This window comes from Ixodes scapularis, unplaced genomic scaffold, assembly GCF_016920785.2.
Source record: "Ixodes scapularis isolate PalLabHiFi unplaced genomic scaffold, ASM1692078v2 PGA_scaffold11__112_contigs__length_91849675, whole genome shotgun sequence".
Classification (NCBI taxonomy): Eukaryota; Metazoa; Arthropoda; class Arachnida; order Ixodida; family Ixodidae; genus Ixodes; species Ixodes scapularis.
The window spans coordinates 11268839-11295371 of NW_024609837.1; the positions used below are offsets into that span (position 1 = coordinate 11268839).

The following is a 26533-nucleotide window of genomic DNA, read 5'->3' on the forward strand; positions in this document are numbered from 1 at the left end:
CGAAACTAGAAATAAAACAGCGCGGAGTAGGTAGACTGGCTTTGGGGGCACATTGCAAAACGCCAAACCAGGGAGTACAAGGAGACATGGGATGGGCATCATTTGAGAGCAGGGAAGCGGTGAGCAAGGTAGAATTTGAGGATAGGTTGAGGCTAATGGACGGGGAGCAATGGGCACGAAAGGTTTTCAGCTATTTATACATGAGGAGTGTAGACACCAAGTGGAGACAGCGCACTAGGAAATTAAGAGGAAAGTTTTTGGGCTATAGCGAAGATACGGAAGAGCAAGTCTCAGTTAAGAAGAAAGTTAAGGCCACAGAAAGAGATCGGTGGCTAGAGGGAATGCAGACAAAGACGGCTCTGGAAAGCTATAGATTAAACAAAAGAGTTATTGCCAAAGAAAGCATTTATGACAATTCTAGGGGAAGCTCATTGCTGTTTGAGGCAAGAACGGGTGTTCTGCGAACCAGAACATACAGAGTGAAGTACCAGGAAATTGATACCGTGTGCACTGCTTGTGGAGAGGAGGACGAGACGGCTGAGCACTTGATACTCTACTGTAAAGGGCTTCACCCTATGCCTACCGAAGACAACATAGATTTAATAAAGTCATTGGGTTTTAGAGACAGCGAAGGGAGAGTGGATTTCAAGACTGTAGAGATTACCAAGCAAAGATTAAGTGAATGGTGGCAGAAATCGAGAGAAAACTAGGTATTTTCTTATTCACTGATGGCAAGGGGGTTTCATAGCCTCACTTTCTTTGCACTGCGGAGTGAATATAGATCTCACATTTAAATATTCTAAGCTTAAATGGTAAAACAAAATGGCTAGGTGGCGTAAGCTACCGCCCGATCCAAAGGGCTCAGCCGTATTCATCCATCCATCCATTCATATGAAAAATACTTTAATTACATGGAGCTCTGTTCATTCATGTACCCCTCGGGCACCTCGGGTTTGCGTCGTTCGCGTGCTCTTTCGACCACATCTTGCGACTCTGGCAATACTTGCAACTTGCGTTCTGTATGTAAAATTGGATGATAGAAACTGGTGATCGCTACTCACGAAGTGACGAAGCGATGTATCAAGTTTGCCGCACTCCCCCAAGCACTCGGGTCTAATTTTCTCTGCGTATCTCCACCAAGTCATCCGAACGCCATCAAGATGAACGGTAGGTTGGACGGATGCTTGATCGTCAGCTGTTGCGAAGACAGCCCCGAGGAGCTCATCAAAGGTAAGGCAAAACGTAGCCCACAAAGAACGAACGAACGTGCATAGGGTGACTGACCTCCCGCTCTCGTCTTCCAAGAAATCGTGCACTCGGAACTTCCTGAACCCGCGCAAGTGGCCGACGACACCAAAGCCTTCCCGTGGCCGATCGAGACCAAGTATTACACTGCAACTATCTACCTCCACAGCACTTCCGCGCCAGTGTCCCGTTACGATGACTCGGCTGAAAACATCCATGGACTCATCGTACTCTTCGACCCGGGACAGGTGACTTCGCGATTTTGTGGCCTGTAGAAGGTCAGTTCCGAGTCTAGTTCTTGTGGCCATCAAAGCTAAATCACAACTTTGAAGCTTCCAGGAGGCTCGTTCACGAGCTCTTACCTCCAAGTTCCGACCACCTTAGTTCGTGGTGTCTTCCCTAAAAGGAGTTAATTTCAAACGCATACAAAGAAGTGCGGGCGCCATCGAGCCAAGTTTCGAATCGAATGCTACTGCGTCGCCCATAGGCTTTCCCGTGCTTGTTAGTTACGCCAGACTTCAGAATGACACAGTGTAATCTCGTTACGAACTGGACTAAATCAAACAAGTTTTGGAGGGCGAGTTTTATACCCCTAGTCGGCTTAGTGGGCCTTGCTAACCTTACAGCTGTTGATGGGAACAAACTCGTGCAGAATAAATGCTGCAAAAGGTTAGGCACTCAGCAGCAACACCACCACAATGGTAGGTGATGTGACATCATTGTAAACCACGTATAAAAAACCTTACAAGTTGTTTCGAACCTTCACAGGAATCCCCATCCCAAACAACTGGTAATTAGCAACTCTGTCCGTAAGCAGTACATCACTCCGAGCAGCTAAGGGGCCCATTTGGAATCTGCCCCAAAACTCCTCCAGGTAGAGCAATTTCTAACCCACCAGTTTCGAAATTACTGCTCCGCAAGACTGAATGTGTGCTCTACCAAACCTCGAGCAATGAAGTTTGATCCTGTGGGCCCCATCGCAGCTCCCTAAATGTAACTTTTGTGCCTACTGTGGATTACCTTATGCCACCAGGTTTGTATAAAGATGACTTTTTCCCTCCACCCTCTACCATTGTGAAGAGAGGGATTAAGGGAAGGAGAGCCGCATACTTTCGAACCTCTATTTTGACAGGTGGCGGCAGTGGTTTTGAGAATCATGGATTTTCCCATCTCTTAGAATTCTAGTCTGGGTTTATGCAGATGTGTTTCTTGAAGTAGGTAGACCACATGACCACATGTGTACGACAGTGATTTCAATCTTGCTGACCTTGCCAGTTTCGGAACCGATGCTTGTATTATTTGTATGTCACAAGCATGTGTGTCAGGAAACCGCCACATTCATAATCGCCAAACAGGCTGCAGATGTATTATGCAGTGTTTTTATTGCGACTGGGAAGTGAATAAAAATTATTGATTGATTGAGTATTAAAAGAAAACATCCTTCCTCATGGCATCAATCCGAGAACCGTCACTAAATCTGGGCTGAAACTCTTCCTCCGTGCAGAAGGAGAGTCTAGATTCGGCAGCCAAGTGGATAGAAAAATGCAGCTGCGAGGTTGTCCTCCTGGTCTGTGGCCGCTGTCCCGCTAACAATGAAGCAGATGGTAAGCGAATACCTCCGACATTACAATGCACAAAAGCACACACAAAAGGAGGGGGGACACTCACACAATGCAGTCACAAGCCTCTGAAAGATGTCGGCTTCCTTTGCTCCAATGGTACAGCTGCAAAGTGGCCCTATTTGCTTACAGGAATGTCGAGGCAGCAAGTGCTCGAGTGGTGCATTGACCGCGGATGCGAGCTCATCGAGACACGGCCGAACGAGGACGACGATGAGGAAGGTAAGTGGCCCTTGAAATCATCGTTAAACAAAGCCTGCAACAGTGCAGAAACTGTGTTGTACTGTGGGTATTTTCGAACTTCCTTATCTCGAGGAACCCCCATTTCCCTTGAATGGCAGCCGAAGAGCTCCTCCTCGGTATGTGTAATGAAGCAGTGTAGAAGCTTATAGACCTTGTAAAAATAATGCGCTTACTAAGTGGCTTTTGGCTCATATGGCTCATGCCTGCTAAAATCGTGTTTAAACTGGAAAGGAGTACTTTTACATAACCAATAATAACAAACCAAATGCAAGCAAACCCTGGAAAGATAGTTGGCAAATGCTACAACGAAGAGCGGGAAGTTGAAATGTGCACTTCTTCCAACTGTGAACAGATCACTCACCAGAGCTCTCAACATTCTCTTTCAAAACAACCGCCAATGCAAAAACTTGGCAAAAAAAAAAGTGAAACGGAGAATTTGAGGAGTTTGCGCAAATCTGAACGTGCAGCCTAAACTGGCGCAGCGTAAACTGGCAAAGTGTAAAACAGAAGGTCACTATTGAGTGCATAAAGCTGGAGTCCGAAACCTTAGGAGTCCTAAAGCATGAAACCCAGTGAGCAAAATGCGTGTCATATTGCGCTCCCGTGCGGTGTAACCATAGCAACTGTTGCCGCCGCGTAGACATGGCAGTGCAGCATTCGGTCACATCATAGCGTCAGCGGCAGTTGCTAAGGGCATGGTTTTCCTCACGTGTGTATCACACTCAACACTTATGTTGTTCTGAAAAAGGATTGCACCCCTGGCACTTCCAGATGCCACGGGTGTGAAGAGGATCGTGGAGGCACTTCATGCTCACCCCTGGCCAAACCTGGAGATGAAAGGTCGTAGCGACACGAGAACACGTTGCACGGTCCCTGACCGCCTTTCCTCTCTCCCCGCAACAGATTCCACGAGACCAGGAGGAACACGTGAACGCTTGACGGCCAGAGGTGGTAGCGACGGCAGCCAGGCCGAACTCATGACGGGTAAATCTTTGGAAAAGGAGGTCGTTAAATTTTTTAAAAATTTTACTGAGTCAACTTATTTTTTAGCACAAAGGGAGCTAGAGTTGTTCTCGGAGGCCATGGCTGACGGAGACGACATGTCGTTTGAAGAGCTCTTTGCAAAGTTTCAGGATATGAAAGGTGGGTCTGCCTGGAAGACGTTTTGTTTGAAGGCCAACGTGCGCTATAGTAGCAGCCGTAGTCAGTGACAGGGCCCAGCACCTGCTTTTTGCTTTCCTCCAGGCTTTGGATGCTCGAGTGGTAAGTGTTATCAAAGGCAGAAAGCTTGCTTTGGAGGTGGAGTCCACTGAATTCTTAACCAGTCACCGACTTAAGGCACTTTAGTTGCGGAAAACTGAGGTTTTATGCAATCGCTCAGAGTTTACAAAGAAAGTGTTACGACCACACAGTGAAATTGACACGCAACCCTAAATTAATATTGCTATTGTAAATAATAATAAAAAAAGTAAGTATTACTACATACACTTCGAGAAAGAATTTCAAGTTCTTAAGTCTAGGCCCCAATTTATCAGGTTCGTTGTACAGTCTATATAAAAAATAAAATTTAAAAAAGATTAATTTAAAATTATTATTTGGAGTCACAAGCATGTACGGATGTATTACACTCAGGAAGTGCACATTATATAGTTACATTGATTCAAAGTTTTGTATGTCTGCAAGCATCTTTTGAAAAGCTTTTTCTGGTTCATCGAAATTTTTTTTTTTTTGTGTCAACACAAATGTTTGTCCCAGTATCTTTATATCTAGGACTTGGAACCGAATGTTTTTTTTAGGGTTTAATACTTCATAAATCAGAGAGTGCAACGAGAATACTATTTCTGAAAAATGCTACCTACAAAATTTTCTAATTGGCCAAGACTTTAATGACTCATTTCTAATTATCAGCAAAAAGTTTTACTCAACTTTTTTTATAGAAGGATGCTAAAGTGATAATGGCTTTGTTGCACTCGCTACTGTTTGTAGAACATGCCGAAATACCTTGTGCCACAGTTTTTGATAGGGGTATTGAAAATAAGTTGGTCCGGAATACTGAATACCTCAACTTTATCACATTTATGATAAAGTTTAGGATTTTCTTAAAATCTATAATAGAAAAAAACTGAGCTTATATTTATATACAGGTTTGTGCTAGGTACAAGAAATTATAGTAGATATGAAAATTTAATACAAATTGCATCAAAAATGACAGAAAACTGTTCTCTATTCTTAATGGGAGACTAGGGTCTCCCATTAAGAGGGGACACTACCCAAAAGGGTCAATTTTTTTTTAACCTTTGGTCTTGTATAAATGAAACATGCAGTATATACTGGCAGTTTCGAGGCAGAATGCAGTGCAAAGCTTCTGTAAAAGAAATTGGTTGTTTTTATCAGGAACACACAGACATTGTTTAGGAAAACTATCATTAAAAAATTGCGGTGGCTTAGCTCGGCTATGCCAGGATATACGTAGCGTGAGCTTATGTGCACAAAATGAGGCGCTATGAAGCAGCTCCAGTGCAGCGTCAGACTTGGCTACTGCGCAACGGAGGCGCACAACTGGGCACGCGGCGGCGCCTGTACGTCTGTTGCGACTATGACGTCACTCCTCTGGAATGCGCAGACCGGCTCTGGCACACCAGCTGTGCGCCGTGCGACGTCGCTGCTCCTCGCGCATGCGCAGCATGGCTTTTTGGGAGCCACACAAAACTGCTCAACTTCGGCCAGTGTAGCTCACGCTACAAAATCTAATGGAATACCCAACATCTTCACTAGATACGCAACAGAATGCCTGGAAAATGCAAGTGTGAAAGCAATATTTCCAGAAATTGATTTTATCCTAACATCATGCTGAAGAAATCAAATAAATACTTTGTCTTTTATGTCATCAACAAAATCTTAACACATTTTATAGACTTCTACAAAGTAAAAAAAAAAAAAAAATGCCACAGTTGCATTGCCCCATTAAATTCCAGTTAGGAAAAAGAATGAGCAAGCCTTTCCTCGAGTTAAATTTATGCCCATAAGTGGAACGGAGAAATATGTGTTCCAAGTGCTCGAACCTCCGCCTTTTCTTTAGTATCGGTGGACCGAAAATAATTTGTACAAAAATAACTATGCAGAGTAAACAATTGAAACATTCTGGGAACACTCTCTAGATGTTGGTGGTTGTAAATACATTTTTCAAAATCTTTTTTTTTTTTTTTTTTGCGGAAATGTTTTTTCTTTTGGGTAGTGTTCCCTTTTAAGATCTTTCAAGCCGTGGGAATGTTTCTTTAAAATGAAACGGTGTATGGATCTTACCCACAGTGGAGGCAGACAAGTTGTCTGGAGAAGACAGGAAGAAATTTGCTGAAAAGGTAGGCCCACATAACTTTCTTCTTCACGCTTTTTCGACGATCAGTCTCTTTTGAGCTTTCATCAAACCGAATCTCAAGCAATGGTGGAACATTCCAAGTGAGACACGTCTATCCTTCGGACGTCCCCTCGGGCAGGATAGGCTCGCCAAGCATCGACATAGCTCATGGTATGTCAATGCAATCAATGCCAATATGAACAGCCCACCATTCTAACTTTCTTCTGCATTTGAACTAAAGCAGAACATAGTTTAAATGTGTCTCGGATAGCACCACCACTTGCTTCAGTTAAAAGTTAATATCTCCTAACACTCGATTTCCATCTGTTCAATTAAAACCACTGGCTAGGTGGCGCAACCTGCCAACCGATTCAAATGCACAAGTCTTATCTATCCTGTAATTTGAACATGGAGCTTCTACAGAGACATTTAACCCTTGGCTTGTGACCCTTCGGTATTAGAATCATGATGCTGTTCCACAGCACATGTTAGGCCTGGCGAGCCGGGCCCAACGTTTGCATGCCGTAGGGGATTCGCAGTTTTGCACATTGTTAGACTGGCGACTGTAACAAAGAGTTTACAAACTGAAAACCCCCAGGTTGCCGTTCAGTTCTGGAGAGCGTTCGGAGGCGAAGAAGACGAGGTCTGTGGCCTCAGCTCCGACGACGAGGCAGAGAAGTAGAGAGACAGCCTCCGCCGTCCTCTTCTGTACATAAGATTCCACTGTTGTCATGCCAACAATAAAGCCTGTAGAACCATAACAAGCGTGCGTCTGACATCACGAGCATCACTTTATTATCGTCGTTATCGGCGCGGGTCATTTTTCTTTTCTTCCTGGGGTAAACGCGCATTTAGTTTAATTATTTTCTTTTTCTTAATGCAAAGAAGCTCTGTTAGGAACTATGACTGACTCATAAAAAAAAGATATCAATAAAACTTTTTTTTTTTTTTTTGTTTCTGGAGAGGGAGGAAAGGGAAGATGGGGGCAGACGCCACTTATAAATAAACTTCGGGCCTAGAATGCATTTGTTGTCCACTTGCTGTTCACACGTAAGTTGTCGCCGTTCCGATATCAAACATGGCCACTGTCCACGTAGGCGGATGTAAAAATTGAATCTCTTGGTCCATGTCGCCCCCGCTCCGCGGGCGTGCAACGTCTCGTCGACCGCAGTTCAGGCAAGTGACGCCGGTCTATCGAGGTTGCAGCATTCCCAAAGTGCACGTGACGTTTCCGCTTGTCGGCAGGTGAGGTGCGAGGCCCCCGCAGAAGACCCGACAAGGTAAGGTGCGACCCGTCCGGAAGCTGTGCCGGTTCCAACGAAAAGGAGTTGGGAAAACGAACGCGATCGCATCGCGCGTAAAATGTGCGACAACCGCGTCCGTACAACTTCACAGTACCGGCAACTCTATAGGTTCCACGGCCGGTGTCGGTACCGTGTCGATCGACACCCTCGCGCGAAGCGGCGGTGACTTGCAACCCGAAGCGCCGCGGGTCTTTCCGAGCGGAAAGGGCTTGAGTGAGTGCGGTGAGCTTCGCGATGGGGGGAGGGAGCGGGGGACTCGTCGACCTGCGTCGCCGCCGTTCAAGGCGTCGCGCGGTTTTCTGACGCGCGGTGGGCGTTTGCAGCCCGCCCGTGCATTGTTGCGGATTGGCAAGAGTAAAGATCAGTCCAGAGCGTCCGTTTCGGCGAGAGAGAAAGGTCGCGACTAGATTTGGGGACTAAGATGACGCTGCTGCTGCTGCCGCGGCAGGGGGAAGGGGGACGTCACGCACACACACACGCACGGCGCTCCTTCCTCAGATGTACATGGGGGTCTCCTGGCCTGTCAGCAGCCGGAACATCGACGTGGGCATCGTCTTCATGTGGATCTGCGAGCGAATGGCCGACGTTAGGGAAACGGGCGATGCTTTTGTGCTATGCTGTTGAAGCTAGCGTAGCCTCCGTAGCGCTCCTATACTGCAAAGCAACTCGCACGAGCACGTAGCTTTGACTCGGTGTCTTCTCCGTGCGAGAGCACGTGTGAATGGGGCACAAGACGAAGCCACATGCTCTTGCAGCAGGGCGTGACTGCAGCGCCGGGGAAATTACTACGCTGGCCTCGACGACGTAGCAGAAAAGAAGTTGATGCAGACTACAAAAATATGAAACGGCAGACGCACACTACCTTGTGCAAAACAAGCGTAGGTACTCTTATACTCTGTCCGACAAAGAAATTGCTGAAGAGGCTACACTTACAAACAAAAACAATGCTCCACTCGATGTCGAACATGCCAAATTATACCGAGGCAAAGCTTTCTCTTTATCGAGACCAATCCCGATAAAGGAACCACTGACTGTTGCTTGTTCCTCGGTGTCACAAAATTGGCGAGTTAGTACCGGGTGGTGCAGCAATGCCCTTTCCCTCCGGGAATTCGGGAAGCGGAGCCTCTCTGCCCCAGAGTTTGTTCGTTAGTTTGGAATCTGGCAGACTCTCCGAACTGTCGTGCTAGTCGCTAAACAAGCTGTTCGACAGAACACTGCACACTCCAAGCGTGGTGCCTAGACCACCAGGATCACGAGAGCATGATGTGCTGGCTTCCGTAACTTAATTTGTTGCCACCTAAACACCACCTTCGATGCACGGGTAACATGGGGGGCTAAACACACTAGTCAAAGGCACCTTCCATGCGCAATACCCTAATAAATGGGCTAGCCCGTACCTCCCCGACGGAGGTGGCCAAGAGGTTGACAATCTTCTCGTGAGGGACTGCAACCACGCTCTGTCCGTTGATCTCGATGATGCGGTGCCCAACGCGCACGCCTCCCCGCTCTGCTATGCCTCCGCGCAGCAGGCTGCAGATGACGCCGTTCTGCACGCTGAAGCCCAGCTGGTACTTGGTGTCTGGCCGCTTGATCTTCACCTGCATCAGACCACAACGGCCGTTTGTGCTGCGACCCATGGCAGTTTGTTCCACTTTATGGGCAAGCAAAGCCAAAGCCACAAGTATGGGCATGTTGCCTCGAGCGATGCTTGCAGTGCGGCAGTGTGCATGCTTGCCGGGAACACTGAAAGGTCAGAGCTTGCTTTTGCTGTAACCGTAGCTTGGGCTACGGTTACAGCTTAAGTGACGACTTTCCCAGATCTTCTTCGGATAGTCATTATAAACACTCCAGTAGACTTGTAGGGTGCCCATTAAAAGCAAATATAGTGCTAGTATTATTAATCGATTACTTAGGTGAGTTACCTAGTGATTGTTTTGCCACTGTTACTACCATATTTGAATACAACTTGACATTGTTGTGTTTGGCACTGTTCTTGAAAATTAGGGCTCATCATGGTAGTTCCTTGTGAAACTCATGATGGTAGTCTCGTGATGTTACTTAAAATGTAGGCCTCATGCAACACCCTATGATGGTGGTCCCAAGCGACACTAGGTGATCTCATGCGACACTTGTGATGCTACTTATCACAGTGGTCTCATGACGGTGGACCCACGTGAAACTCATAACGTTACTCATCACTGTGGTCCCATGGGACACTGGTGATGCTACACATGGTCGTTTCATGCAACACTCATGATGGTGGTTGATGCGATACTCATAACGGTAGACTTTGCAACACCTCATGACAGTGGTTCCATGTGACACGATGCTACTCGGTGCACTTCCATGTGACACTCATGACATTACTTACAACAGTAGTCTTGCGTGACACTTATGTTGCTCATGATGGTGGCTCCATGTGACACTGAAGATGTTATTTATGACAGCGGACCCGTGCGACACTGAAGATGTTATATGTGACAGTGGCCCCATGTGACACTCGTGGCATTACTCACGACGGTGGCCCCACTCAACGCTCCGACCAAGCCAACACACCCACCTCCACGACGGGTGCGCAGGGCACCACAGTGAGCTTGACCACGTTCTGGTGCTTGGTGTTCTTCACATACGCCTGGCAGGTGGACAGGGGCAGCCCTACTAGGCTGACCCCGTTGATGGCAATGATCTGGTCCCCGATGTTCAGCTGGGAGCAGCGGGCGGCCGGCCCGTTGTGGGCCATGTTGGCCACCACTACCGTGGGCAGCATGGAGCCCCAGCCGCTCTCCACGATGACCATGCCAAGGATCTCGCCTTTCTGCTTGGGCACCACCACCTCCTTCTGCCGCTCCTTCTTGGCAAACATTTCCAACTCGTTGCCAAAGATCTCCTGGCTGTTGAGCACCTCCTGGTAGTCCATCTCCTTCACAAACGAGGAGTCCTCGATGCCATTCGCCTTCAGGAACTCCATGTACGCCACCTGCCAGGGGGTCGAAATGTTAGTTCTTGTGAACATCACCATGTACCGTAAAGTTTCTTATGAATGCCCTATCCCGAGCCCCGAAAAATCGCCCATCTCGTTTTTCTGGCTAAAAATTTATAACATCGAAATTCCGAAACATTGCCCATCAACTGATTTTCGTCGGGCATTGAGATGTCTAATGGGAATCACATTAACTGCGCGACATGCGGGCGAGTTTGTAGCGGATTCCCGCGTGTTTACTGCACTGTGACACATGAATCTGCTGCATCCACAATCTGCGGTATTCGTTCCTATGTCAGGCAACTTCGTAGCGGGTTCTTGCGTTTTTTGTTCTCAATCTGCATGCGCAACATCGGTTCCCGTGACACCAGAGTTTGTAGCAGATTCCCGCATGTTTATTGCACCGTAGAACGAGACTTTGTCGTGCCTGCAACCTGCGGTACCAGTCTCTGTATCACATGGTTTGTAGGGGGTCGTCTGTGTTTACAACTTTTTGGATAAAAGTTTGATGTTGCGTCCCACACTTCTTACCGTTATCTCTTCATTTTAGATGGGTATCCTTTCGGTATTTTACGGTAAACTCAGACACAGCGGGGTTCTATTAAGATCCAGTTGATACAAGCTAGCATTTCAAACTTTTTCTCGAAGTACATGAGGGGCAGTACGAAAGTAACGTCTCTAAACATTTTTTTCTCCCTAAGTATAGCATATTTTCGCCACACTTTGCGAAAAGGTGACGTGCCCTCAGGGGCCTCACCTGGAAGGCTTGTCCTATGGACTGGGCGATAAACTGTGCCTCCTCGGACTCGAAGACGTGGCAGATCATCTTGGGGGTACGGCGGAGCTTGCCCCCTCCTGGGTCGTCCTCCAGGGTCCTTCTCCTCGCCATCAGCACCACCAGGTCCCCAATGTCTGCTATGTAGGATATGCTCCGCAGGGCGTGGTCCATCATTATCTCCTGCAGTGGACGAAAGAACCCGTCAAGATACCGCACCCCCTTCGCTCGGAGCCTCACGACCAAAATGTCTGTTTAACTACGGCGCCAAGAAGGCGTCTTCAACTGGCACGCTTAGCGTGCCAGTTGAGTGCCACGGCCTACTAGTTCCTATCAGAATGGCTGTCATCTGGATAATCGTCGTAGAACGGCAGTATGAGGCTGCATCTGCGACAGATAGGCAATTGCGTCTCCTCTCGTGTCTGCTTTGGTCTTCATCGACCGTCTGACAGCAGAGCGACCTGCAGCAAAACTGGTGTCTGCCACCTCGAGGATCGTGGCAGGCAACAGCACGATGCCTTTTATAACATCAACCGGCAGAAATCCAGAGACCACTTCGGAGGAGTAACTAGACACACCAGTCGGAGACTCGTTCCAGGCACCATAGTATAACTGGTTGTAAGCAAGGTGAGCAGAGCTTGGTCACTACAAGGCTCACCTTGAGGTCAGTGTTGAGCACCATGATCTTCTCTGTCGAGATGAACAAGTCCACTTCGGTGCTGGGCTGGGCTTCCCCTTCCGGTGCCTTGAGGAGCACACAAAGAGACGCATAACCTAAGTGCCACAGCAAACCTGATCCCCGCAAGAAGCGTATTCTCCAGCAAACCACAATACGCTCGGCAAAAATCCCTCTTGAGCAAACACAGTTTAACAATATTTTTGGGGGTGTTTACAGAAACAGCCATGTTTAGAGAGTATAGCATGGTTGGCTCCGTCTTTTGTCTACATATAAGTATCTTTATTAGGCTATGTGCCCCCCTGTGCTGTCCTAGACCTCTCTGACCCTGTGACGCATAAGTACCAGGCAAGGTTGCACCGCAGGTCAATTACCCAATAAGAAAACTCCCGATGTCGGGATGTGATGAAGACCAATAACTATACCATTAATTACGCTCTAATTGAATGCCATAAATAACCTCCTTTACGAAGACCATGTAATTTTCAGTTCCTTTACGAGGGTTTTATTACTTGCCTCACTTTACTGGTATGTATTTGGACGCATGCTTTGAATTCCCAAAATATCCAGCATGTGAGGTTAACATCTTCACTGCACGAGATCTGCACAAAATTCACTAGTGGTAGCATTTGAGAGCGATGTGTTACAATCGAGAAAAAATACTGTAATTAAAGCTAGAAGATTATTCGATTGGATATCTTCAAAACAAACAGTATCCCCCTTAGATACGGAACGCCGCTGTCAATACCTTACGAATTGAACTCAACAGTCGCTACGTCTACCAGATTACTAAAGTAAAGTAAAGATAAAAAAAGTTGCTCCTAAAGCCTACGAAAATCGCACAGAGCTACCAATGAGCAAAAATTTAGAAACTGGGAGTACATTTTAAACAAATGATACAATGAACCAATTGAAAGATCCACAACTAAAAGTGAGGACTTACCAAGGACTTCCCATTGAAAAGCAGCAATAAAAAGAGACAAGAGTCGAGACATTGCAAAAGACAAAAAAAGATACTCGTATACAACGATACACAATGAAGTGACCCATTTGTCAACCAGTAAGAAAACGGCACACTGCAAAACTGACATGCGGACGCACATCAGTGTAGCCAACATCCTAAGTGCAGGTTTTCAAAGTTGGGCATGCAAACTATACCTGGTGTCAACTATTTTGTGCAAGTTGTCAAGGCTGCCATAACAATGCTCAAACGCTGTCAGAGCTATTTGTGCAAAAAAAGTGTGCAAATGCAACAAGTCACGTGCATGTGCTCTTGCAGAAGTGAGGGGCTGCGGCACTTTGGAAGCTAGCCTTGACAACGTAGCACGAAATAGTTGATGCCGAGCATAGGGTTGGCAGAATATAATCGGAACTAGGCAAGTAATGCTGCTGGACACCACTACCGCATCAATTACAGTCGTGCCGGCAATAAAAAAAAAGGTTACTGTTCACCCCATTTTGTCTTGTCGGAATGCCAAATATGGGGTTCTGCATGACAAACTAGCAATGTGCAACTAGCGCATCCCAGTGAAGGTTAGACCACTGTTCAAACCGCGAGGGCGCTTGAATTTACAACTCAAACCTCCGTTACATAGCACCAATGTTGCAATGAGCTCTTGGCAGATTGGAATTCAGACAATCACCAAAATGCACTGCATGTTCTGCGTTTCCCGCTGAGTTATCTTGCGACTCGACGGACTTCCGAACTAACTGCCTTCAGCAACAGACACGCTTAAGCTCGACGAGAGTTGCCGCAAGGTGGCAGACGCGTGCTAGTGTCGCGCTCGTCGTCAAACGCTGCAAGACACGCTGGCAGTGATGCAAGCTAGGCAGCGCTCTAGCCTACCTTGATGCGAGAGACCGCCTCTTCTGCCTGGATCATCCGGGTGGCCTTGGTAGGTTGACCCTCGCACACCAGCTGGGTGGATCCCAGGTAGCGAGCACGGAAGAGCACCCCTTCGATGAGCACTGCCGGTTCGTGCACCAACACTGTAATCAACATCGGAGATGGCTCAGAACAAGAAATGCTCAAGAAACAACCGAAAGCCCGATGAAACATGGCCAATCCCTCATTTTTTGCCTCGATGAGAACGAAGAGCTACAGGATTTTACGTGAGAATATTTGTTATAAAGCAGAGACTGCCCACCACAAGACATCCATAAATCTCAAAGACGTCGCCTCCAGTTTTCCACTCCGACGCTCTTTTAAATGCAATGTTTTTTGAAGGCAGGATTGCAATGGCCCGGTTTAGTACTCCTAAATTGTGTTCTGGTCATTATTTTGCATTTATAAAAGCATTTATGTTCTCACATTTCCCATATGAGAGATGATAGCAATAGCACCACTGAAAATGTCTTGTACGAAAGAGCTACTGTCGCGGAAGTTACGAGGTACAATGGCCCTCCATGCTTTGGAATATCTGCCTGCTTTAGAAGATGCCTTGCTTGGGGCTATTATTTATTATTCATTTAGATACTATGTTTCCTACGGCGATTTTCTACGGGTGAAACAAAGTTTAGGTTCTATTCTTCCAACTCTTTGACAAATTGAGATATAATGAGGCTTGTGGTGACCACGGGCATAGCAGGAGGCCAGGCCCAGTGTTCCAACCCATACTGTCTGCGATAAACCGGGTTCTTTTTCCTTCTAATTTAGCTTCTTTTCGTAGTGCATGGTGACCTAGTATATATTCTATAAGAATGGAGGCTACATTCGAAGACAAGCTGCGAGACAATTGGTCTTGTCTTAGAAGCACGACTGCAACGAGAAAACTAAATCCAAAACAATGAAGCAAGCAAATGCGATGAAATCATCGGCGTAGCAGCAAAGTCGCGACAGATACAAGTCAAGCCCTCCCTGCAAGAGAGTAGAGCAGAGGAAAGTGGTTCATACCTCTTAATTGCCGTCCAAAAACAAACAAAAAATTGTGTTTCAGCTTTTAAGAAACAATTTTCCTCACAATATACATGTAATAGAGCGATTTCACTATACTATGTTGCACCTTGCGATGGACCGTAGAGACACTATGGTCCATCTATATACAGAAATGTTTGTTAAGAAGTTATACGCCACATGTCGAACTCCCACAAAGATCATTGCCATTATCGCTTTCAGGACTGAACAGCAATGGTGCGCAGATGGAGGCCGTGAAATAGGCTTGTTGCCAAGAAAAAAAAGGTGAGACGGTGAAGCAACGTCGCCACACTGCCCAAAAGGTTTGCCCGAGCACCACACCGTGCAGATCCGAAACTGGACGAGTGAGGTGCGTCCGAAACTCACCGCAGGTGCAGGAGACCAGTCACAGTCCAGGCAGTGTGAGGGAGAGTGAGTGGTAAGTGAAAAGAAGAAGAGATAGGTCCAAGGTGAGAGGAAAAGCCAGCACCAGACATCACTAAAGCCCCCTGCAGATAAGTAGAGCGGTGACAACTCTCACCAACAGCTCACTCCCCTCCCGGTTGTGAGTAGTGATTAGGTTAGGTTGACGGCCTGACAAAGGGTGTTTAAGCGAGGTGTTAAGTGAGATGTAACAATTGTCGGTCTCCCAAACTGCATTCAGCACTATCAAAGGCACGGGCGACGGAGCTAAGCTGTGCGAAACGACTTTTAGAGCAAGCAGTGACATCAGGAAAGGTCTTTCTAGCGCCCCTTCCTCGTTTCTCGCGAGAGGCTGCGTAGCAATCCCGACGTGAAGTATAGTTGCTGCACATGCTTACGGCAGTGCAGGTGTCATGTGAGCGAACGGCTTCCACTGGCCCATTAGAAGGCTAGTAATGGAAGAACTACAGCTATCTAGTCGTGTCTCATTAATATGAATGCGTTAATATGGACAATGCGCTACATAGACGAAATGGGTATAAATGCATGCATTTCTGTCGAGTTGTTATGGACGATTCATTATGAACAATTTGGGGGGGGGGCAAGTGTTCATATTAACGAGGCACGGTTGTACAGACAGAAGCAAATTGTACCATTTAAAAATTACAGAACCTGCCAAACGTGCGACTTATCTTTACTACGGTTTTTCTAACAATTTTAAAATGTAACTTGATAGGATGGAAGCTTGGGCGAGTTGGTGAACCATACTTGACGGTGACGGCACAGGAAAAATCAATCTCACACCAGACACTCAGGAAAACAAGCACACGCGCTGAGCACACGCGCTTCAGCGCGTGTGCTTGTCTTCCTGAGTGTCTGGTGTGAGATTGATTTTTCCTGCGCCGTCACCGTCAAGTATTTAAAATGTAGTGGAGTGCCATTATTTTCTTACAATTTTCTAAAATTGCAGTAATGAGGATTCTTGGTACAGCGGCACAAACAGGTCTACAAATGCGCCCACGAAGAGCCGAGCATCAATAATTACAAAGCCGTTCGTAGACTTTCGAACGACTGCCTTTGCACCGTCACGACAGAGCCCCATCCGACGTAGCCTCATTGGCAGGGGGCGACTGCTGCGTGAGAATGCGCTCCCAGTGCCAGTGTTCTTGCATATAGTAGCCAGCCTCGTGCCATAGTTCCTTTCACTTTAAGTGCGAGCAACGCCGAAGCTACCGGCACGGGTACATTTCCCCCAACAATGCTCGCACTCCACGAGCGCTCATGCTCCGCAGGGGTGCAGAAAGCCCAGAGCTCTCTCTTGTAGCTTCCGCTACGCTCGCACTTAGAGTATTGTGCCTGGAGCGTGTCTCCGAGTATTGAGTTCACCGCGTCGTCGAACGAAGTCCCTCGATTTCCACTCGATGACGTCGCACAAGCATCATGCTTTTAGCTGCTGCTGGCAAAGCGGCGGAGATGGAAGGGGCAGACTACGGTTCTGCCGCAGGTCCCTCTCGGTTCTACAGTCCACGGAAACTTGGGCACCCGGGGGTCGGAACCCGTCAACGATAGCAACCCTCGCATTCACTCATACTTTTAGCCGGAACTTCTACGACAGCGACATCCGACAACGTGATGCACTGGCTTCTCCTACGTCGTTTCTCACCGCTTCGGTACCCCTTTCTACGCCTGGACGGTACGGGACGTTAAAGACGCCAGTTGGAGACACGTTCCAGCCACCATACTTAAAGTGAAACGGAAATTAGTGCGTGTCTGGCTGGAGAGTGCGCATCAAGCAAAGCGCGGAGTTCTCCCGTTGTTGCCTTACCTTCTTTCGAGGTGTTTTTCTTTTTTCCCGAGGAATTCTGGGCCTGCAGAGATTAGTGGGGAGACAATGCAGGGCGGCAGACAACACACGGGCGTGCACGGGCGGGGTCGCCGGTCCTCACCTTGTCCTCGAAAAAGCCCCGGTCGTCCGACCTCTGAGCACCGAGCAGGCGGTCAGTTTCCTGATCTGTGTCGCAGTCTACAAAGAATGGCGGCGAGTTTGCACACACCGTTAGGGCACTGGGTTAGCTTAGCGGCACGCAGTTTAAGGCTTGCTTTCCCGCTCCATTCCTTAATCTAGGGCGCTACGGTATTGCTTTGGAAACTGACGAGCTCACTCCACGACGGTGGCTGAACCTTCTCACCTTTCTTAAAAGTCTGGCATACTTTGTCTGGCTGCGTTCGGAGTGCCAACGAAATCTTCCGAGTGTATGCTAATAGCCCTCCGAGATCTGATCTGTAAATACTCAAGCTGCTCGAGTACTTCACTCCAATACATGGCTTGCACCGACGTCCAAGAGATGCCATTGTGGTAGTCTTGCTGCTGAGTGCCTACCTTCTGCAGTGTACCTTTCGCATTACCGAATAAAATTTTCTCAGCAAACGCAACTAGGACTGACTACCAGCATGATCCTATTGTGATCCTTACATAGCAAGGCCCGAGTTCTAGTTTTCTCGAGTAAGCATTTGTCTACCGAATTTCCTATTAGTTATGGCAAAAATGAGATTGGTTATGAGGCTTCACCTTGAATAGGATGCTAGTAACAAAGTTAAGAAAAGCGAATTCTTACTATTAGGTACACACCTCACAGCATGCCATGCCAACTTACCCTCTTCGGGTGGTTGGTCCTCCCTGCCAGATTGGGAGAGCCTAAAAAGATCCAGTAAAAAAGCATATGAACCATTAAAAGTAGAGAATTCCCGAGTGATACCCGTTTATAATATACTGTACTAAATAATAAAACACAAGCACTTTGAGCAAGTTTTCTGAATGTTTGATGGACAAAAATAGTTAAGGTTCAAAATTAACTCACAACAGGTTCTGTACAGGAAAAAAAAGCACACCCAAGTGTGCGTCTGTGTTTTTTTTTATAGAGAAAGCAAACAAGAAAAGTTTTAAAACCAATTAACCTCCCATAAAAAAAAAAAAAATCCTGTTGAAAGTTTAGTGAATCTGGATTTATGGCAAATATCACATGGCTGAAACATGAGGATGAGGGTTTAGATGAGCAGGCTGAAAATGTTTTAAGGATTAGATGCGGGGGTAGAGACTGGAACACTTGGGATAGGCAAACCAAGGCAAGTGCAAGACTCGAAATGGTGACTGCTTTTTCCTCTGCCTCTGAGCCCAATGTTCAGCCAGGTTAAACTGACCTCGGTATTCATTCACATTCAGAACATACACCATAATACATTCAAGCACAATGTATGATACTGAATTTTACTGTAGAATGATACTACCAGAAGAGTACAATGAACTAAGAAGCTGCCCAAAGACAAAATCTTTGGTGGGGGCAGCTTCATAAAAAAATTTTCATTCCATCAGTATGGTTCATTCATCTGCATGTTTTCTATTATTTCCTTTTCAGAGATGATGATGATGTTCATTGCACTACACACTCAAAACAATAATAGTAAGGTATGTCCAAGACCCAGCAACTCCTCACGCTTCCAAAACGGAGTCTATGCAAAGTTAGCAAATGCCAAAAACAAAAAAAGCAGATGCCAGAAACAATAGCAGACGCCAGAAACAAGAACAGCAAATGCTAAAAACAAGGAAGCAGATGCCGCCGACCTCGGCACCCATACTGGTGGTGCGTCGCCCCGCTCCGCCGGGCCACAGCTTTTGAGCGCCAGCCGCTTGCTGTGCTGAATCGCCTGCTGGATCTCCCGGATCGCGTCCGACACGACGTCATCCTGCGCGGGCGCTCCGCCCCCCACGGAGCCCTCCGTCTCCGACAGGTGCCCGCTCGACAGCCCGTCCTCCAATACGGGCATCGCGAGCGGTGCTTCGGCCGACCCGGCCAACGACATGGCCTCGCTAGCCGACTCGCAATCCGTCCCGTCCGGAGACAGGGTCAAGTTCCTCGTCTGCTCGTCCATCTGCTCCCCTGTCTCCGTGCTGCTGTTGCTCCGCGGTCGCGGGGAGAAGTGCCGCGGCCCCATTGGCTCGGGGCTTGCGGGTTCGGGGCTGATGGCAGACGGGGTTCCGGGCTGCGGACTGGCCGGCCGTGGGCTCGGGGGGGTTCGGGGGCTGGGCGTGGCTCCAGCAAGACGCTGGCCCACGTACGAACTCCCGCAAAGCGCGTTGTCGTCCTCTTCTGCCGCGGCATCATCGGCGGCTACGCGCTGTGGATAGCCGGGCCGAGGACCGTATCTACAAAGAAGATTTGAATTCCTATTGTATTCAGGAAAGTTAAGGGTGGAAACCAGAAAAGCCACTTTTTCGATACATATTCTTTCTCTGGGCTGAATATTTTCGAGGTTAAATATTTCAACCAAAAGTACCGAAGCTGCTTTATCAGATATGAACTGGCCAAATGACAAAGAAACCAACCTGTTATAACCAGATACATGTGCATACTTATACAGCATATCAGTTTTACTTAGTATACCACAGTCCAGCTGTGGTATCAGCACCTCATTCACAGAAGGTAATGCTAAGCCCCAAAGCTTACCGGCTAAGCTTATGCTACAGGATACCTTACTCTGCAACAAGAAGTGTTGCAACAAACTTTCAGCTGTGCATAAAATGGGACACCGCACGTTCAGGAAGAAACTCTATCATGCTAAACTAGCAAAGAGTTGGTCCCCCAGGGTAACTACAAAAATCATGTGAGGTTCTCTACGTGTTTGCGAATAAGCTGGTCGACAATTCACCAAAGACATTTCGAAACTTGGACTAAACTCTTTGACACAGGGCAGAAGGCGCAGGTTAATTGGCCACACATTTCTACTAAGCGAGCACCCACAAAACTTTGGAAGGTAATTGCATAAATACCAGAAGTAAAATATTGCATGAGCCAGATCTACACTTAACTTGCATAAACGGGCAATTTATATAACTTTATGAGAAACAGAGCAGGCACACACAAAAGGATGCCTGCATGATCGGTACCGTACGACAGCCACATTTTATTTTTTGCCTGGCGGTCGTTTATAAAAATTATAGTGTCTGGAAAGCATCTCGGTCCGGTGTGTTTATAGTTCTACACCGTCTCTGCATCGAAAACGGTCCCCAAGTGGGAACACAAATGACGTCACGTGAGGCGGCCCGTCATGTTGTCGGATGTTGCAATCCTGGCGGTTGGTCGGATAAGCTCCTGCAAAAAGTAGGAGTGACACCGAGTGTTGCGGTTGTTGCGGCACTCTAACTTTTGGCTGTCGTATTCATCTCCGCCGCTGCACCACCGCCAGGATGACAACAGGCAACGACACTTCCGCGACGTCATCAGGTGGAAACTGAGGAACCACTTATTTTTTAGGACGCTGTAAGCACACCAGTCGGAGACATAGCCCAATATCTCTTCGTTTCCAGTCCCTCTTGGCCCATAGACCCTCGGGGGGGAATCACCAAAAAAACACCGGCCGTACCTCCGTGGCGACCCCTCGTACTGGGCGATGGGCAAGTTGCCGATGAGCCGGGGCCCGTTACTGCGGTCGTCGATGTCGTCGTAGACCACCTCGGCGGTGCCGCACACTGGGTCCTCGTAGACCAAGGGCGACTCGTCGCTGTCCGCGCCCCACGAGTCGCGCTGGCGGCGCTTGGGCCGGGTGCGGCTCTTGCAGAAGATCTCCCGGCCCCCCGCGATCTCGATGCGCGAGGGCGTGTCGTAGGCGCTCACCACCGACCCGTCCTCCATGGGGTGGTTGTTGTTCAGGCTGTCGTCGTCCTCCTCCTGGGAGTGGCCTCGCCCGCGGCACTTGGGGAAGAGCCGCGCCACTTCCTCCGTGTCGCTGCTCGCCTCGCTCGACGGGTGCATCTTGCGGCGGCCGCGGGCGACCAATCAGCCACCTGCAAACCGTGGCAGAGCAACTTGGCACCTCTTTCCGACACAGATCTCCAGTCGCCCAGATAGAGTTTCCTTTACTTCCAAAGGGCTACCGGATAAAGTCCACGCTTTTCACTTGGTAGCTTAGCCCTCTACAATGCAGAATATTTTTTTCTCACTAAATTTCAAACAAATACAACATTCTCCGGATCTATACTTATACATAAGTATGGATCTTAGCCGTGCAAGATGTAGACATTGGCATTTACGACAAATGAAAAATGGTTGAGTAACCGCCGATCGCCTGCTCTTCCAGCGGTCCGAAGCGTAATGGCATAGATCCACGGCTGCTGCGACTCTGCTGACCGCTCCAAGAAGAGCAACTTAGTATATTCGCAACTCCGGCAAAACAGATGCCACCAAGCGGGAAAACCGGAAACTATCCGGAACACGTTGCTTTGCACCTTTTTCCTTCCATCACATGTTTGAAAGCTTGTTTACTTCACAACACACGGTCGCATGGTTTGGATTTCTTGGATGGGGAGGAATCACGAAAAAACGTTTCGATTTCTTGTCTGTCTCGAATCACATTCAAAGTGACGACTACTTGGTAACTGATAAGTGGTTCATTTATAAGGATGTAGAACAGTGGACTGAGGACGACAAACAAGGTGTTTCACTGGAGGGAACACCAAGTGAACGGGAAGGTTCGATAGCTGCTTTTTTTTTTTAGTTTGGTTGTGTTCGATTAGCTTCAAGTTTGAGCCACCCACGCCGGTCGGTGCGTTGGCTATTCATCTTGGCTGCTTTTTGCCGAAAAAGCCTCTGGACCACACCGAAGGAGTTGGGCTGATTTCGCAATTATTTGATTCCGGAAATTTTGCTCGCTGCATACGATTAATGAGGGAAATTGACTGCTTTCAAAAGCTGGGGGACGCATCTTGCAATGTTAGAAGCTATCACGACATTATGACCTATCGCGCCTCCAATATTTATATTATACCCCCATTGAAGCAAGCAGCAATATACGTCTACATGCTCAGGTTGTCCGGCCACAAAAAATACTCATTTTCTCTGTTCAGGATTTGAAGTCAAGTTCAATGCCCAGATAGGTTCTACGTGAATCTCCGATGAAAACACTCTTCAGTTTGTCCGCATTCGCCTCCGTGCTGCCGGCTAGAACAATTTGGCTGAGTTTAAGTAGTATCTCTCTGTCTGTCAAATATACTTTTATTCAGCAGTTCACCTAATAGCTAGCCAACTAAACTCATATTTCAACCCGAAGAATATACTAATATCGCTTTAGTGAGATATAGTGTGTAATATAATACATAACGCGCTTAATCGTCAAAATGACTTCTCGATTGCCGCTAAAACCTAAATTGAAATACAAGTATCAGCTGCTTAGTGGGGAGTGGGTTAAAATGCTCCTTGGCTCAAGAAGCGCTTGCTTAATTTTCGTAATTTTCCTGCAGCCTGTGTTGCTGACCGAGCAGACTACTGGAGCTGTTTCTTAAATGCAGATACACATAAAAGCTCGATTTCACGGACGGATAAGTCACTTGGTCGAGGCTAGGGTGACCACCCGTCCCGCGACTCGCGGGACTGTCCTGCATTGAGGGTTCATGTCCCGCGTCCCGCAAGAAATACCAAAATCTTTAAAATGTCCCGCATTTCACATTGTCGTAGCATTCAGTACGCAAATTATGGAGCTTCTGAAGAGCGGGCCACGGGGTAGCGCGAAGGTGAGTAATAAACGTGTGAATCTCAATGGTTGCGGAGAGCGACCATGGTTCTTGCAGGAGACGAACGCGCATGTGCCGTTGCGCCTCTCCCCTTGATGGCAAAATATTGCGAGCGAAAACTGCTCTCCTAAAGTTTAAAATTAACTAGTGTAATTATATGCAAATCATACTGTGCAATGCAAAAGCGTTGTTCTGGAAAGCTTTTTTTTTTTTTTTTTGGTGAAGACAGCCACACAAGGCAAAAAACCTGCAACTCACAAAAGTCGAAAAAACAACACAGGGTTCTAATTTTATGCTAGAGCATGTTAGTATAAGAAAAAGTATTGTCAGCAAACAAAATGCCGTAAAAGATTTACTGTTTCTTATTTCCCTTTCATGCATTGGGGTCTGCTGCAGTCGATTTTTATGTTCTCGACTTAGACACGCTAATGCCTAAGTTTATGTCTTAGACATACAACTTAGTCTTACAACTTAGACATACAACCGTGATAAAATAATTGCCATTACAATTACACACAAAATGTATCACTGTGACTGAAAATAATTTTAGCTCAATTGCCGCCACACAAGTTTAGGTGTATAATATGCTTTGGGACAGCACAGGATATCGGGGAGTGCGTGGTGGTGAACTTTTTAATATGTTTATCTTGAGTCGGGAAAATACCGTCCTCCTCTTACTCACTCTCCCCACCCCTCCCCCCGGTCAGGGTGTCCCGCACTTCGCCTGCAGGAAGGTGGTCACCCTAGTCGAGGCATGCGAGTTAGCTGAAAATTACTCTCGATGGAACAATTCTGTAGTCATCGCCGCTGATCAAAACTAACTAGGGTCTATTACCGTCTCTCCGGAGCCCATGGTTTCGGTTTTGAACGAAATCTCTGAAACAGAACTTTGACATGAAAAGAACAAAAAGCACCGGGAAAACACAACTATGCTCTGCGAGTTTATATGCACCCGGTACCCTTAACCGTTGCAGTTAAAATACATATAAAATAGGGCATTAAACAAATGAAAATCTGTTAAATTGAACGCGCCACCTGTTCAGGCAGCTCGGCCGAGGTGACGGGACCTGTACTCAGCCGCCCTGTTTGTTTGGCGGTGGCACCCCCTATAGGTCGCTGGAGTTGCAAATATAAAAATGAAAACGGCTGTCTAAAAGAGGGCAGGGGGAGGGGGGGGGGGGACTCATACAACGGTGTGGCTCATAGATTGAAAAGTATTGAAGTCATTCATGTAACAGAATGCACTAAAGCTATTGCATGAGACACAAGCGCCACATTCTACCGAGCAAGTGCGAGATGCAACTTTCACATTCTACTGCACTTAAACGCTAGTTTCAGCAGCGCTTACATTCGGGCAGTCTTCAATAAGATGTGGCTCATTTCTAATAGAGCTAATAGGCTCTAAAAGAGATCTTAGGTATCTCGTGCACTCAGATCAGGTGACCAAAGTTTTCAGACACACTTCTCTTCCTTCCTGGTATACAACGAGCATGCTCGTCCACACAGAGGGTTAAAGTGAAGTCACAGTGCTGAGCTCTGTTTAGAGGGCTGCTATGGGTGGGTGCCAACGGCCTTGGCGAAGCCGTCGTCTGCTAGTTGTAGCAAAGGCTCCTTTGCCTTTTATGCGACTGTCTGTTTCTTTACGAAAAAGGATGCAACCCTCGAGAAATGAAGCATTTCGAAGGGTACGCTGTTTTTTGTCAACTAAAAACCACCAGGGGCGCTATGGTAAACAGGAACTCGCATCCAGCTGATGTGGTGTTTACCCATTAAAGAGAATGACGTCTGCTATGGCTGAGCACATGTCAAGCCCACTCGCTCTCTTCGTGCCTCCTCAGTCAGCATGGAGATTTGTTTTGCTTGTGTTTTAAGTGGGCCTTTGCAGAATACTCTAAATGTGCCATGTCTAGAATAACACTGCAATTACAAGAGCCAGCCACACACACCAAGTTGCAATGCCTGAATTTAAAAATGTCAAAAACCGCAAGCTTAAATATTATTTTGCCTCAGGTAATGAACATATGTACTACTTTCAACCAATCAACAGAATGAACTGAATGAAACGAAGAAAGCACAGGAAATAAACCAGGAATAGGAATGAAAAAAGTAGCCCCGCTGCATTTAGGTCACCAGCCTTTCATCTTGACTCTGTCTGCTACCTGAGTGCGTACTGAACATGCATGCTCCACGGAAGCGTCCATCTGTCACGTATCTTTCTTTACACAATTACTATTGTTTGCCTGACGGGTACTGCACCAACGGCAAGGCACTTCTCTAGATCGCTCGCTTTCATCCGAGCTTCAGAACGAATCTTATAAGCACGGATTGGAGACAATTTTCGCCCCGACGTTGCGACCACTCCCTTACATGCCGGCACAGACCATACTTGCTACTTAAGATCGCAGCGGTACACCACATATCCACACATGGACCACCAAGTTGCAATTCTTCCGAGATCACAGCCACGAACAACATGGGATTAATGTTTAAAACAAAGTTAGCGGTCATTCTGTGCCGGGAACAGGTTGGTTTCAAGACTAGACAGAAACGAGCACGAGCACTACGACGTTGTAGCTGTTCAAGCTAGACACTCCTCGATCGATTGAAACAGATGATTCACGCTAAAAAGAAAATGACTCCATTCTGCCAACTTTTGATCGCACCCCCGCATGGGATCGAAAGTATTGGTCACTCGAAACGATTTTAACGCATCAAAACGCGATAGTTTGAGGAGCAGTCTGCATTTTTCGCACCACATCGGAATTACGGATCGTCCAAGGGCCGGTGTGTTTCTACGCGCACTTCTCAAGCAGCTCCCACAGAAGGAACGTCTTTTCATGCCCGCAAAAGGAAACTAGGCTCTAAAAATAAGCGGAGCATCATTTGCATAAAACCAGGACAGCACGAATGAGGCGAGCAACACCGAAACCAAAAGCGAGTTGCAAGAAAAAAAAGCTGGGGAGACGAGTTAGGCTTACGCACCATTGAGGTAGGCAGCCCCCGTTCGCAGGGCTTCCAGGGAAGACATGGATGTGCGAAAACACCGAAAGCAGTTATTGTTCTTCTCCTAAGGGTCAGGAGTGCTTCAGCACAGTCGGTAAACCTGCCCTGCCGATGCTAAGCGCATGCGGCGAAAGCATCGTAAATCCACACTTTCGCCCATCGCCAACCAAGCCCCAAGTGAAAGCCTCGAACCCAGCCACTTTCACTGAAACCAAGACGGCGGTGAGAAACTGCCGCCAGAGGGCACGCTACCGCGTGCAAAAACAAAGTAAAACAAACACTGACGACCGTTTCGTTTACTTGTTTTTCATTAATGCCACTACTCACCTGAAAGTGCACATCTTGTATTACCATCTATGACGTAATACCTGCTACATGCTTAGAAAACCAATTTTCTCACTGATCATTTCGCAAGTGGAAAGCCCTCCAACATATGCCGTTCAGTGAAGGCCACCA

General features: G+C 47.3%; 2 protein-coding genes across 3 annotated transcripts; one reads left to right on the forward strand and one right to left on the reverse strand.

Annotated features, from left to right (window-relative positions):
• Positions 1-908: 908 nt before the first annotated feature.
• Positions 909-7223, forward strand: LOC8043624 (alpha- and gamma-adaptin-binding protein p34). 2 transcript variants are annotated; one of them, XM_029974540.3, is made up of 9 exons: positions 911-1230; positions 1306-1493; positions 2750-2849; positions 2997-3086; positions 3879-3947; positions 4011-4091; positions 4158-4250; positions 6417-6466; positions 7061-7223. In XM_029974540.3, exons 1-9 carry the CDS (start codon positions 1161-1163, stop codon positions 7142-7144), a joined length of 825 nt encoding a protein of 274 aa, XP_029830400.1. In that variant the 5' UTR covers positions 911-1160; the 3' UTR covers positions 7145-7223. The 2 variants fall into 2 exon arrangements, with proteins under 2 accessions (XP_040355814.1, XP_029830400.1); XM_040499880.2 differs by having other exon boundaries at positions 909-1230; positions 3879-4091.
• A 10-nt stretch (positions 7224-7233) lies between these two features.
• On the reverse strand, positions 7234-26284 carry LOC8043623 (protein lin-10). The gene is made up of 12 exons (XM_029974539.4): positions 26057-26284; positions 20932-21352; positions 19133-19714; positions 18168-18208; positions 17460-17536; positions 17339-17381; positions 14044-14186; positions 12180-12266; positions 11504-11704; positions 10327-10743; positions 9164-9364; positions 7234-8332 (listed from the first exon to the last, which is right to left on the reverse strand). Exons 2-12 carry the CDS (start codon positions 21318-21320, stop codon positions 8261-8263), a joined length of 2253 nt encoding a protein of 750 aa, XP_029830399.2. The 5' UTR covers positions 21321-21352; positions 26057-26284; the 3' UTR covers positions 7234-8260.
• Between the last annotated feature and the right edge of the window lie 249 nt (positions 26285-26533).

Coding starts and splice junctions, on each gene's coding strand:
- LOC8043624 (XM_040499880.2), top strand. CDS start 1,161: ATGAACGGTAGGTTGGACGGATGCTTGATCGTCAGCTGTTGCGAAGAC. Junction 2,850..2,996: donor CGCTAACAATGAAGCAGATG/GTAAGCGAATAC, acceptor ATTTGCTTACAG/GAATGTCGAGGCAGCAAGTG. Junction 4,092..4,157: donor CCAGGCCGAACTCATGACGG/GTAAATCTTTGG, acceptor CTTATTTTTTAG/CACAAAGGGAGCTAGAGTTG.
- LOC8043623 (XM_029974539.4), bottom strand. CDS start 21,320: ATGCACCCGTCGAGCGAGGCGAGCAGCGACACGGAGGAAGTGGCGCGG. Junction 19,715..20,931: donor TACGAGGGGTCGCCACGGAG/GTACGGCCGGTG, acceptor TCTTCTTTGTAG/ATACGGTCCTCGGCCCGGCT. Junction 17,537..18,167: donor GGACCAACCACCCGAAGAGG/GTAAGTTGGCAT, acceptor CATTCTTTGTAG/ACTGCGACACAGATCAGGAA.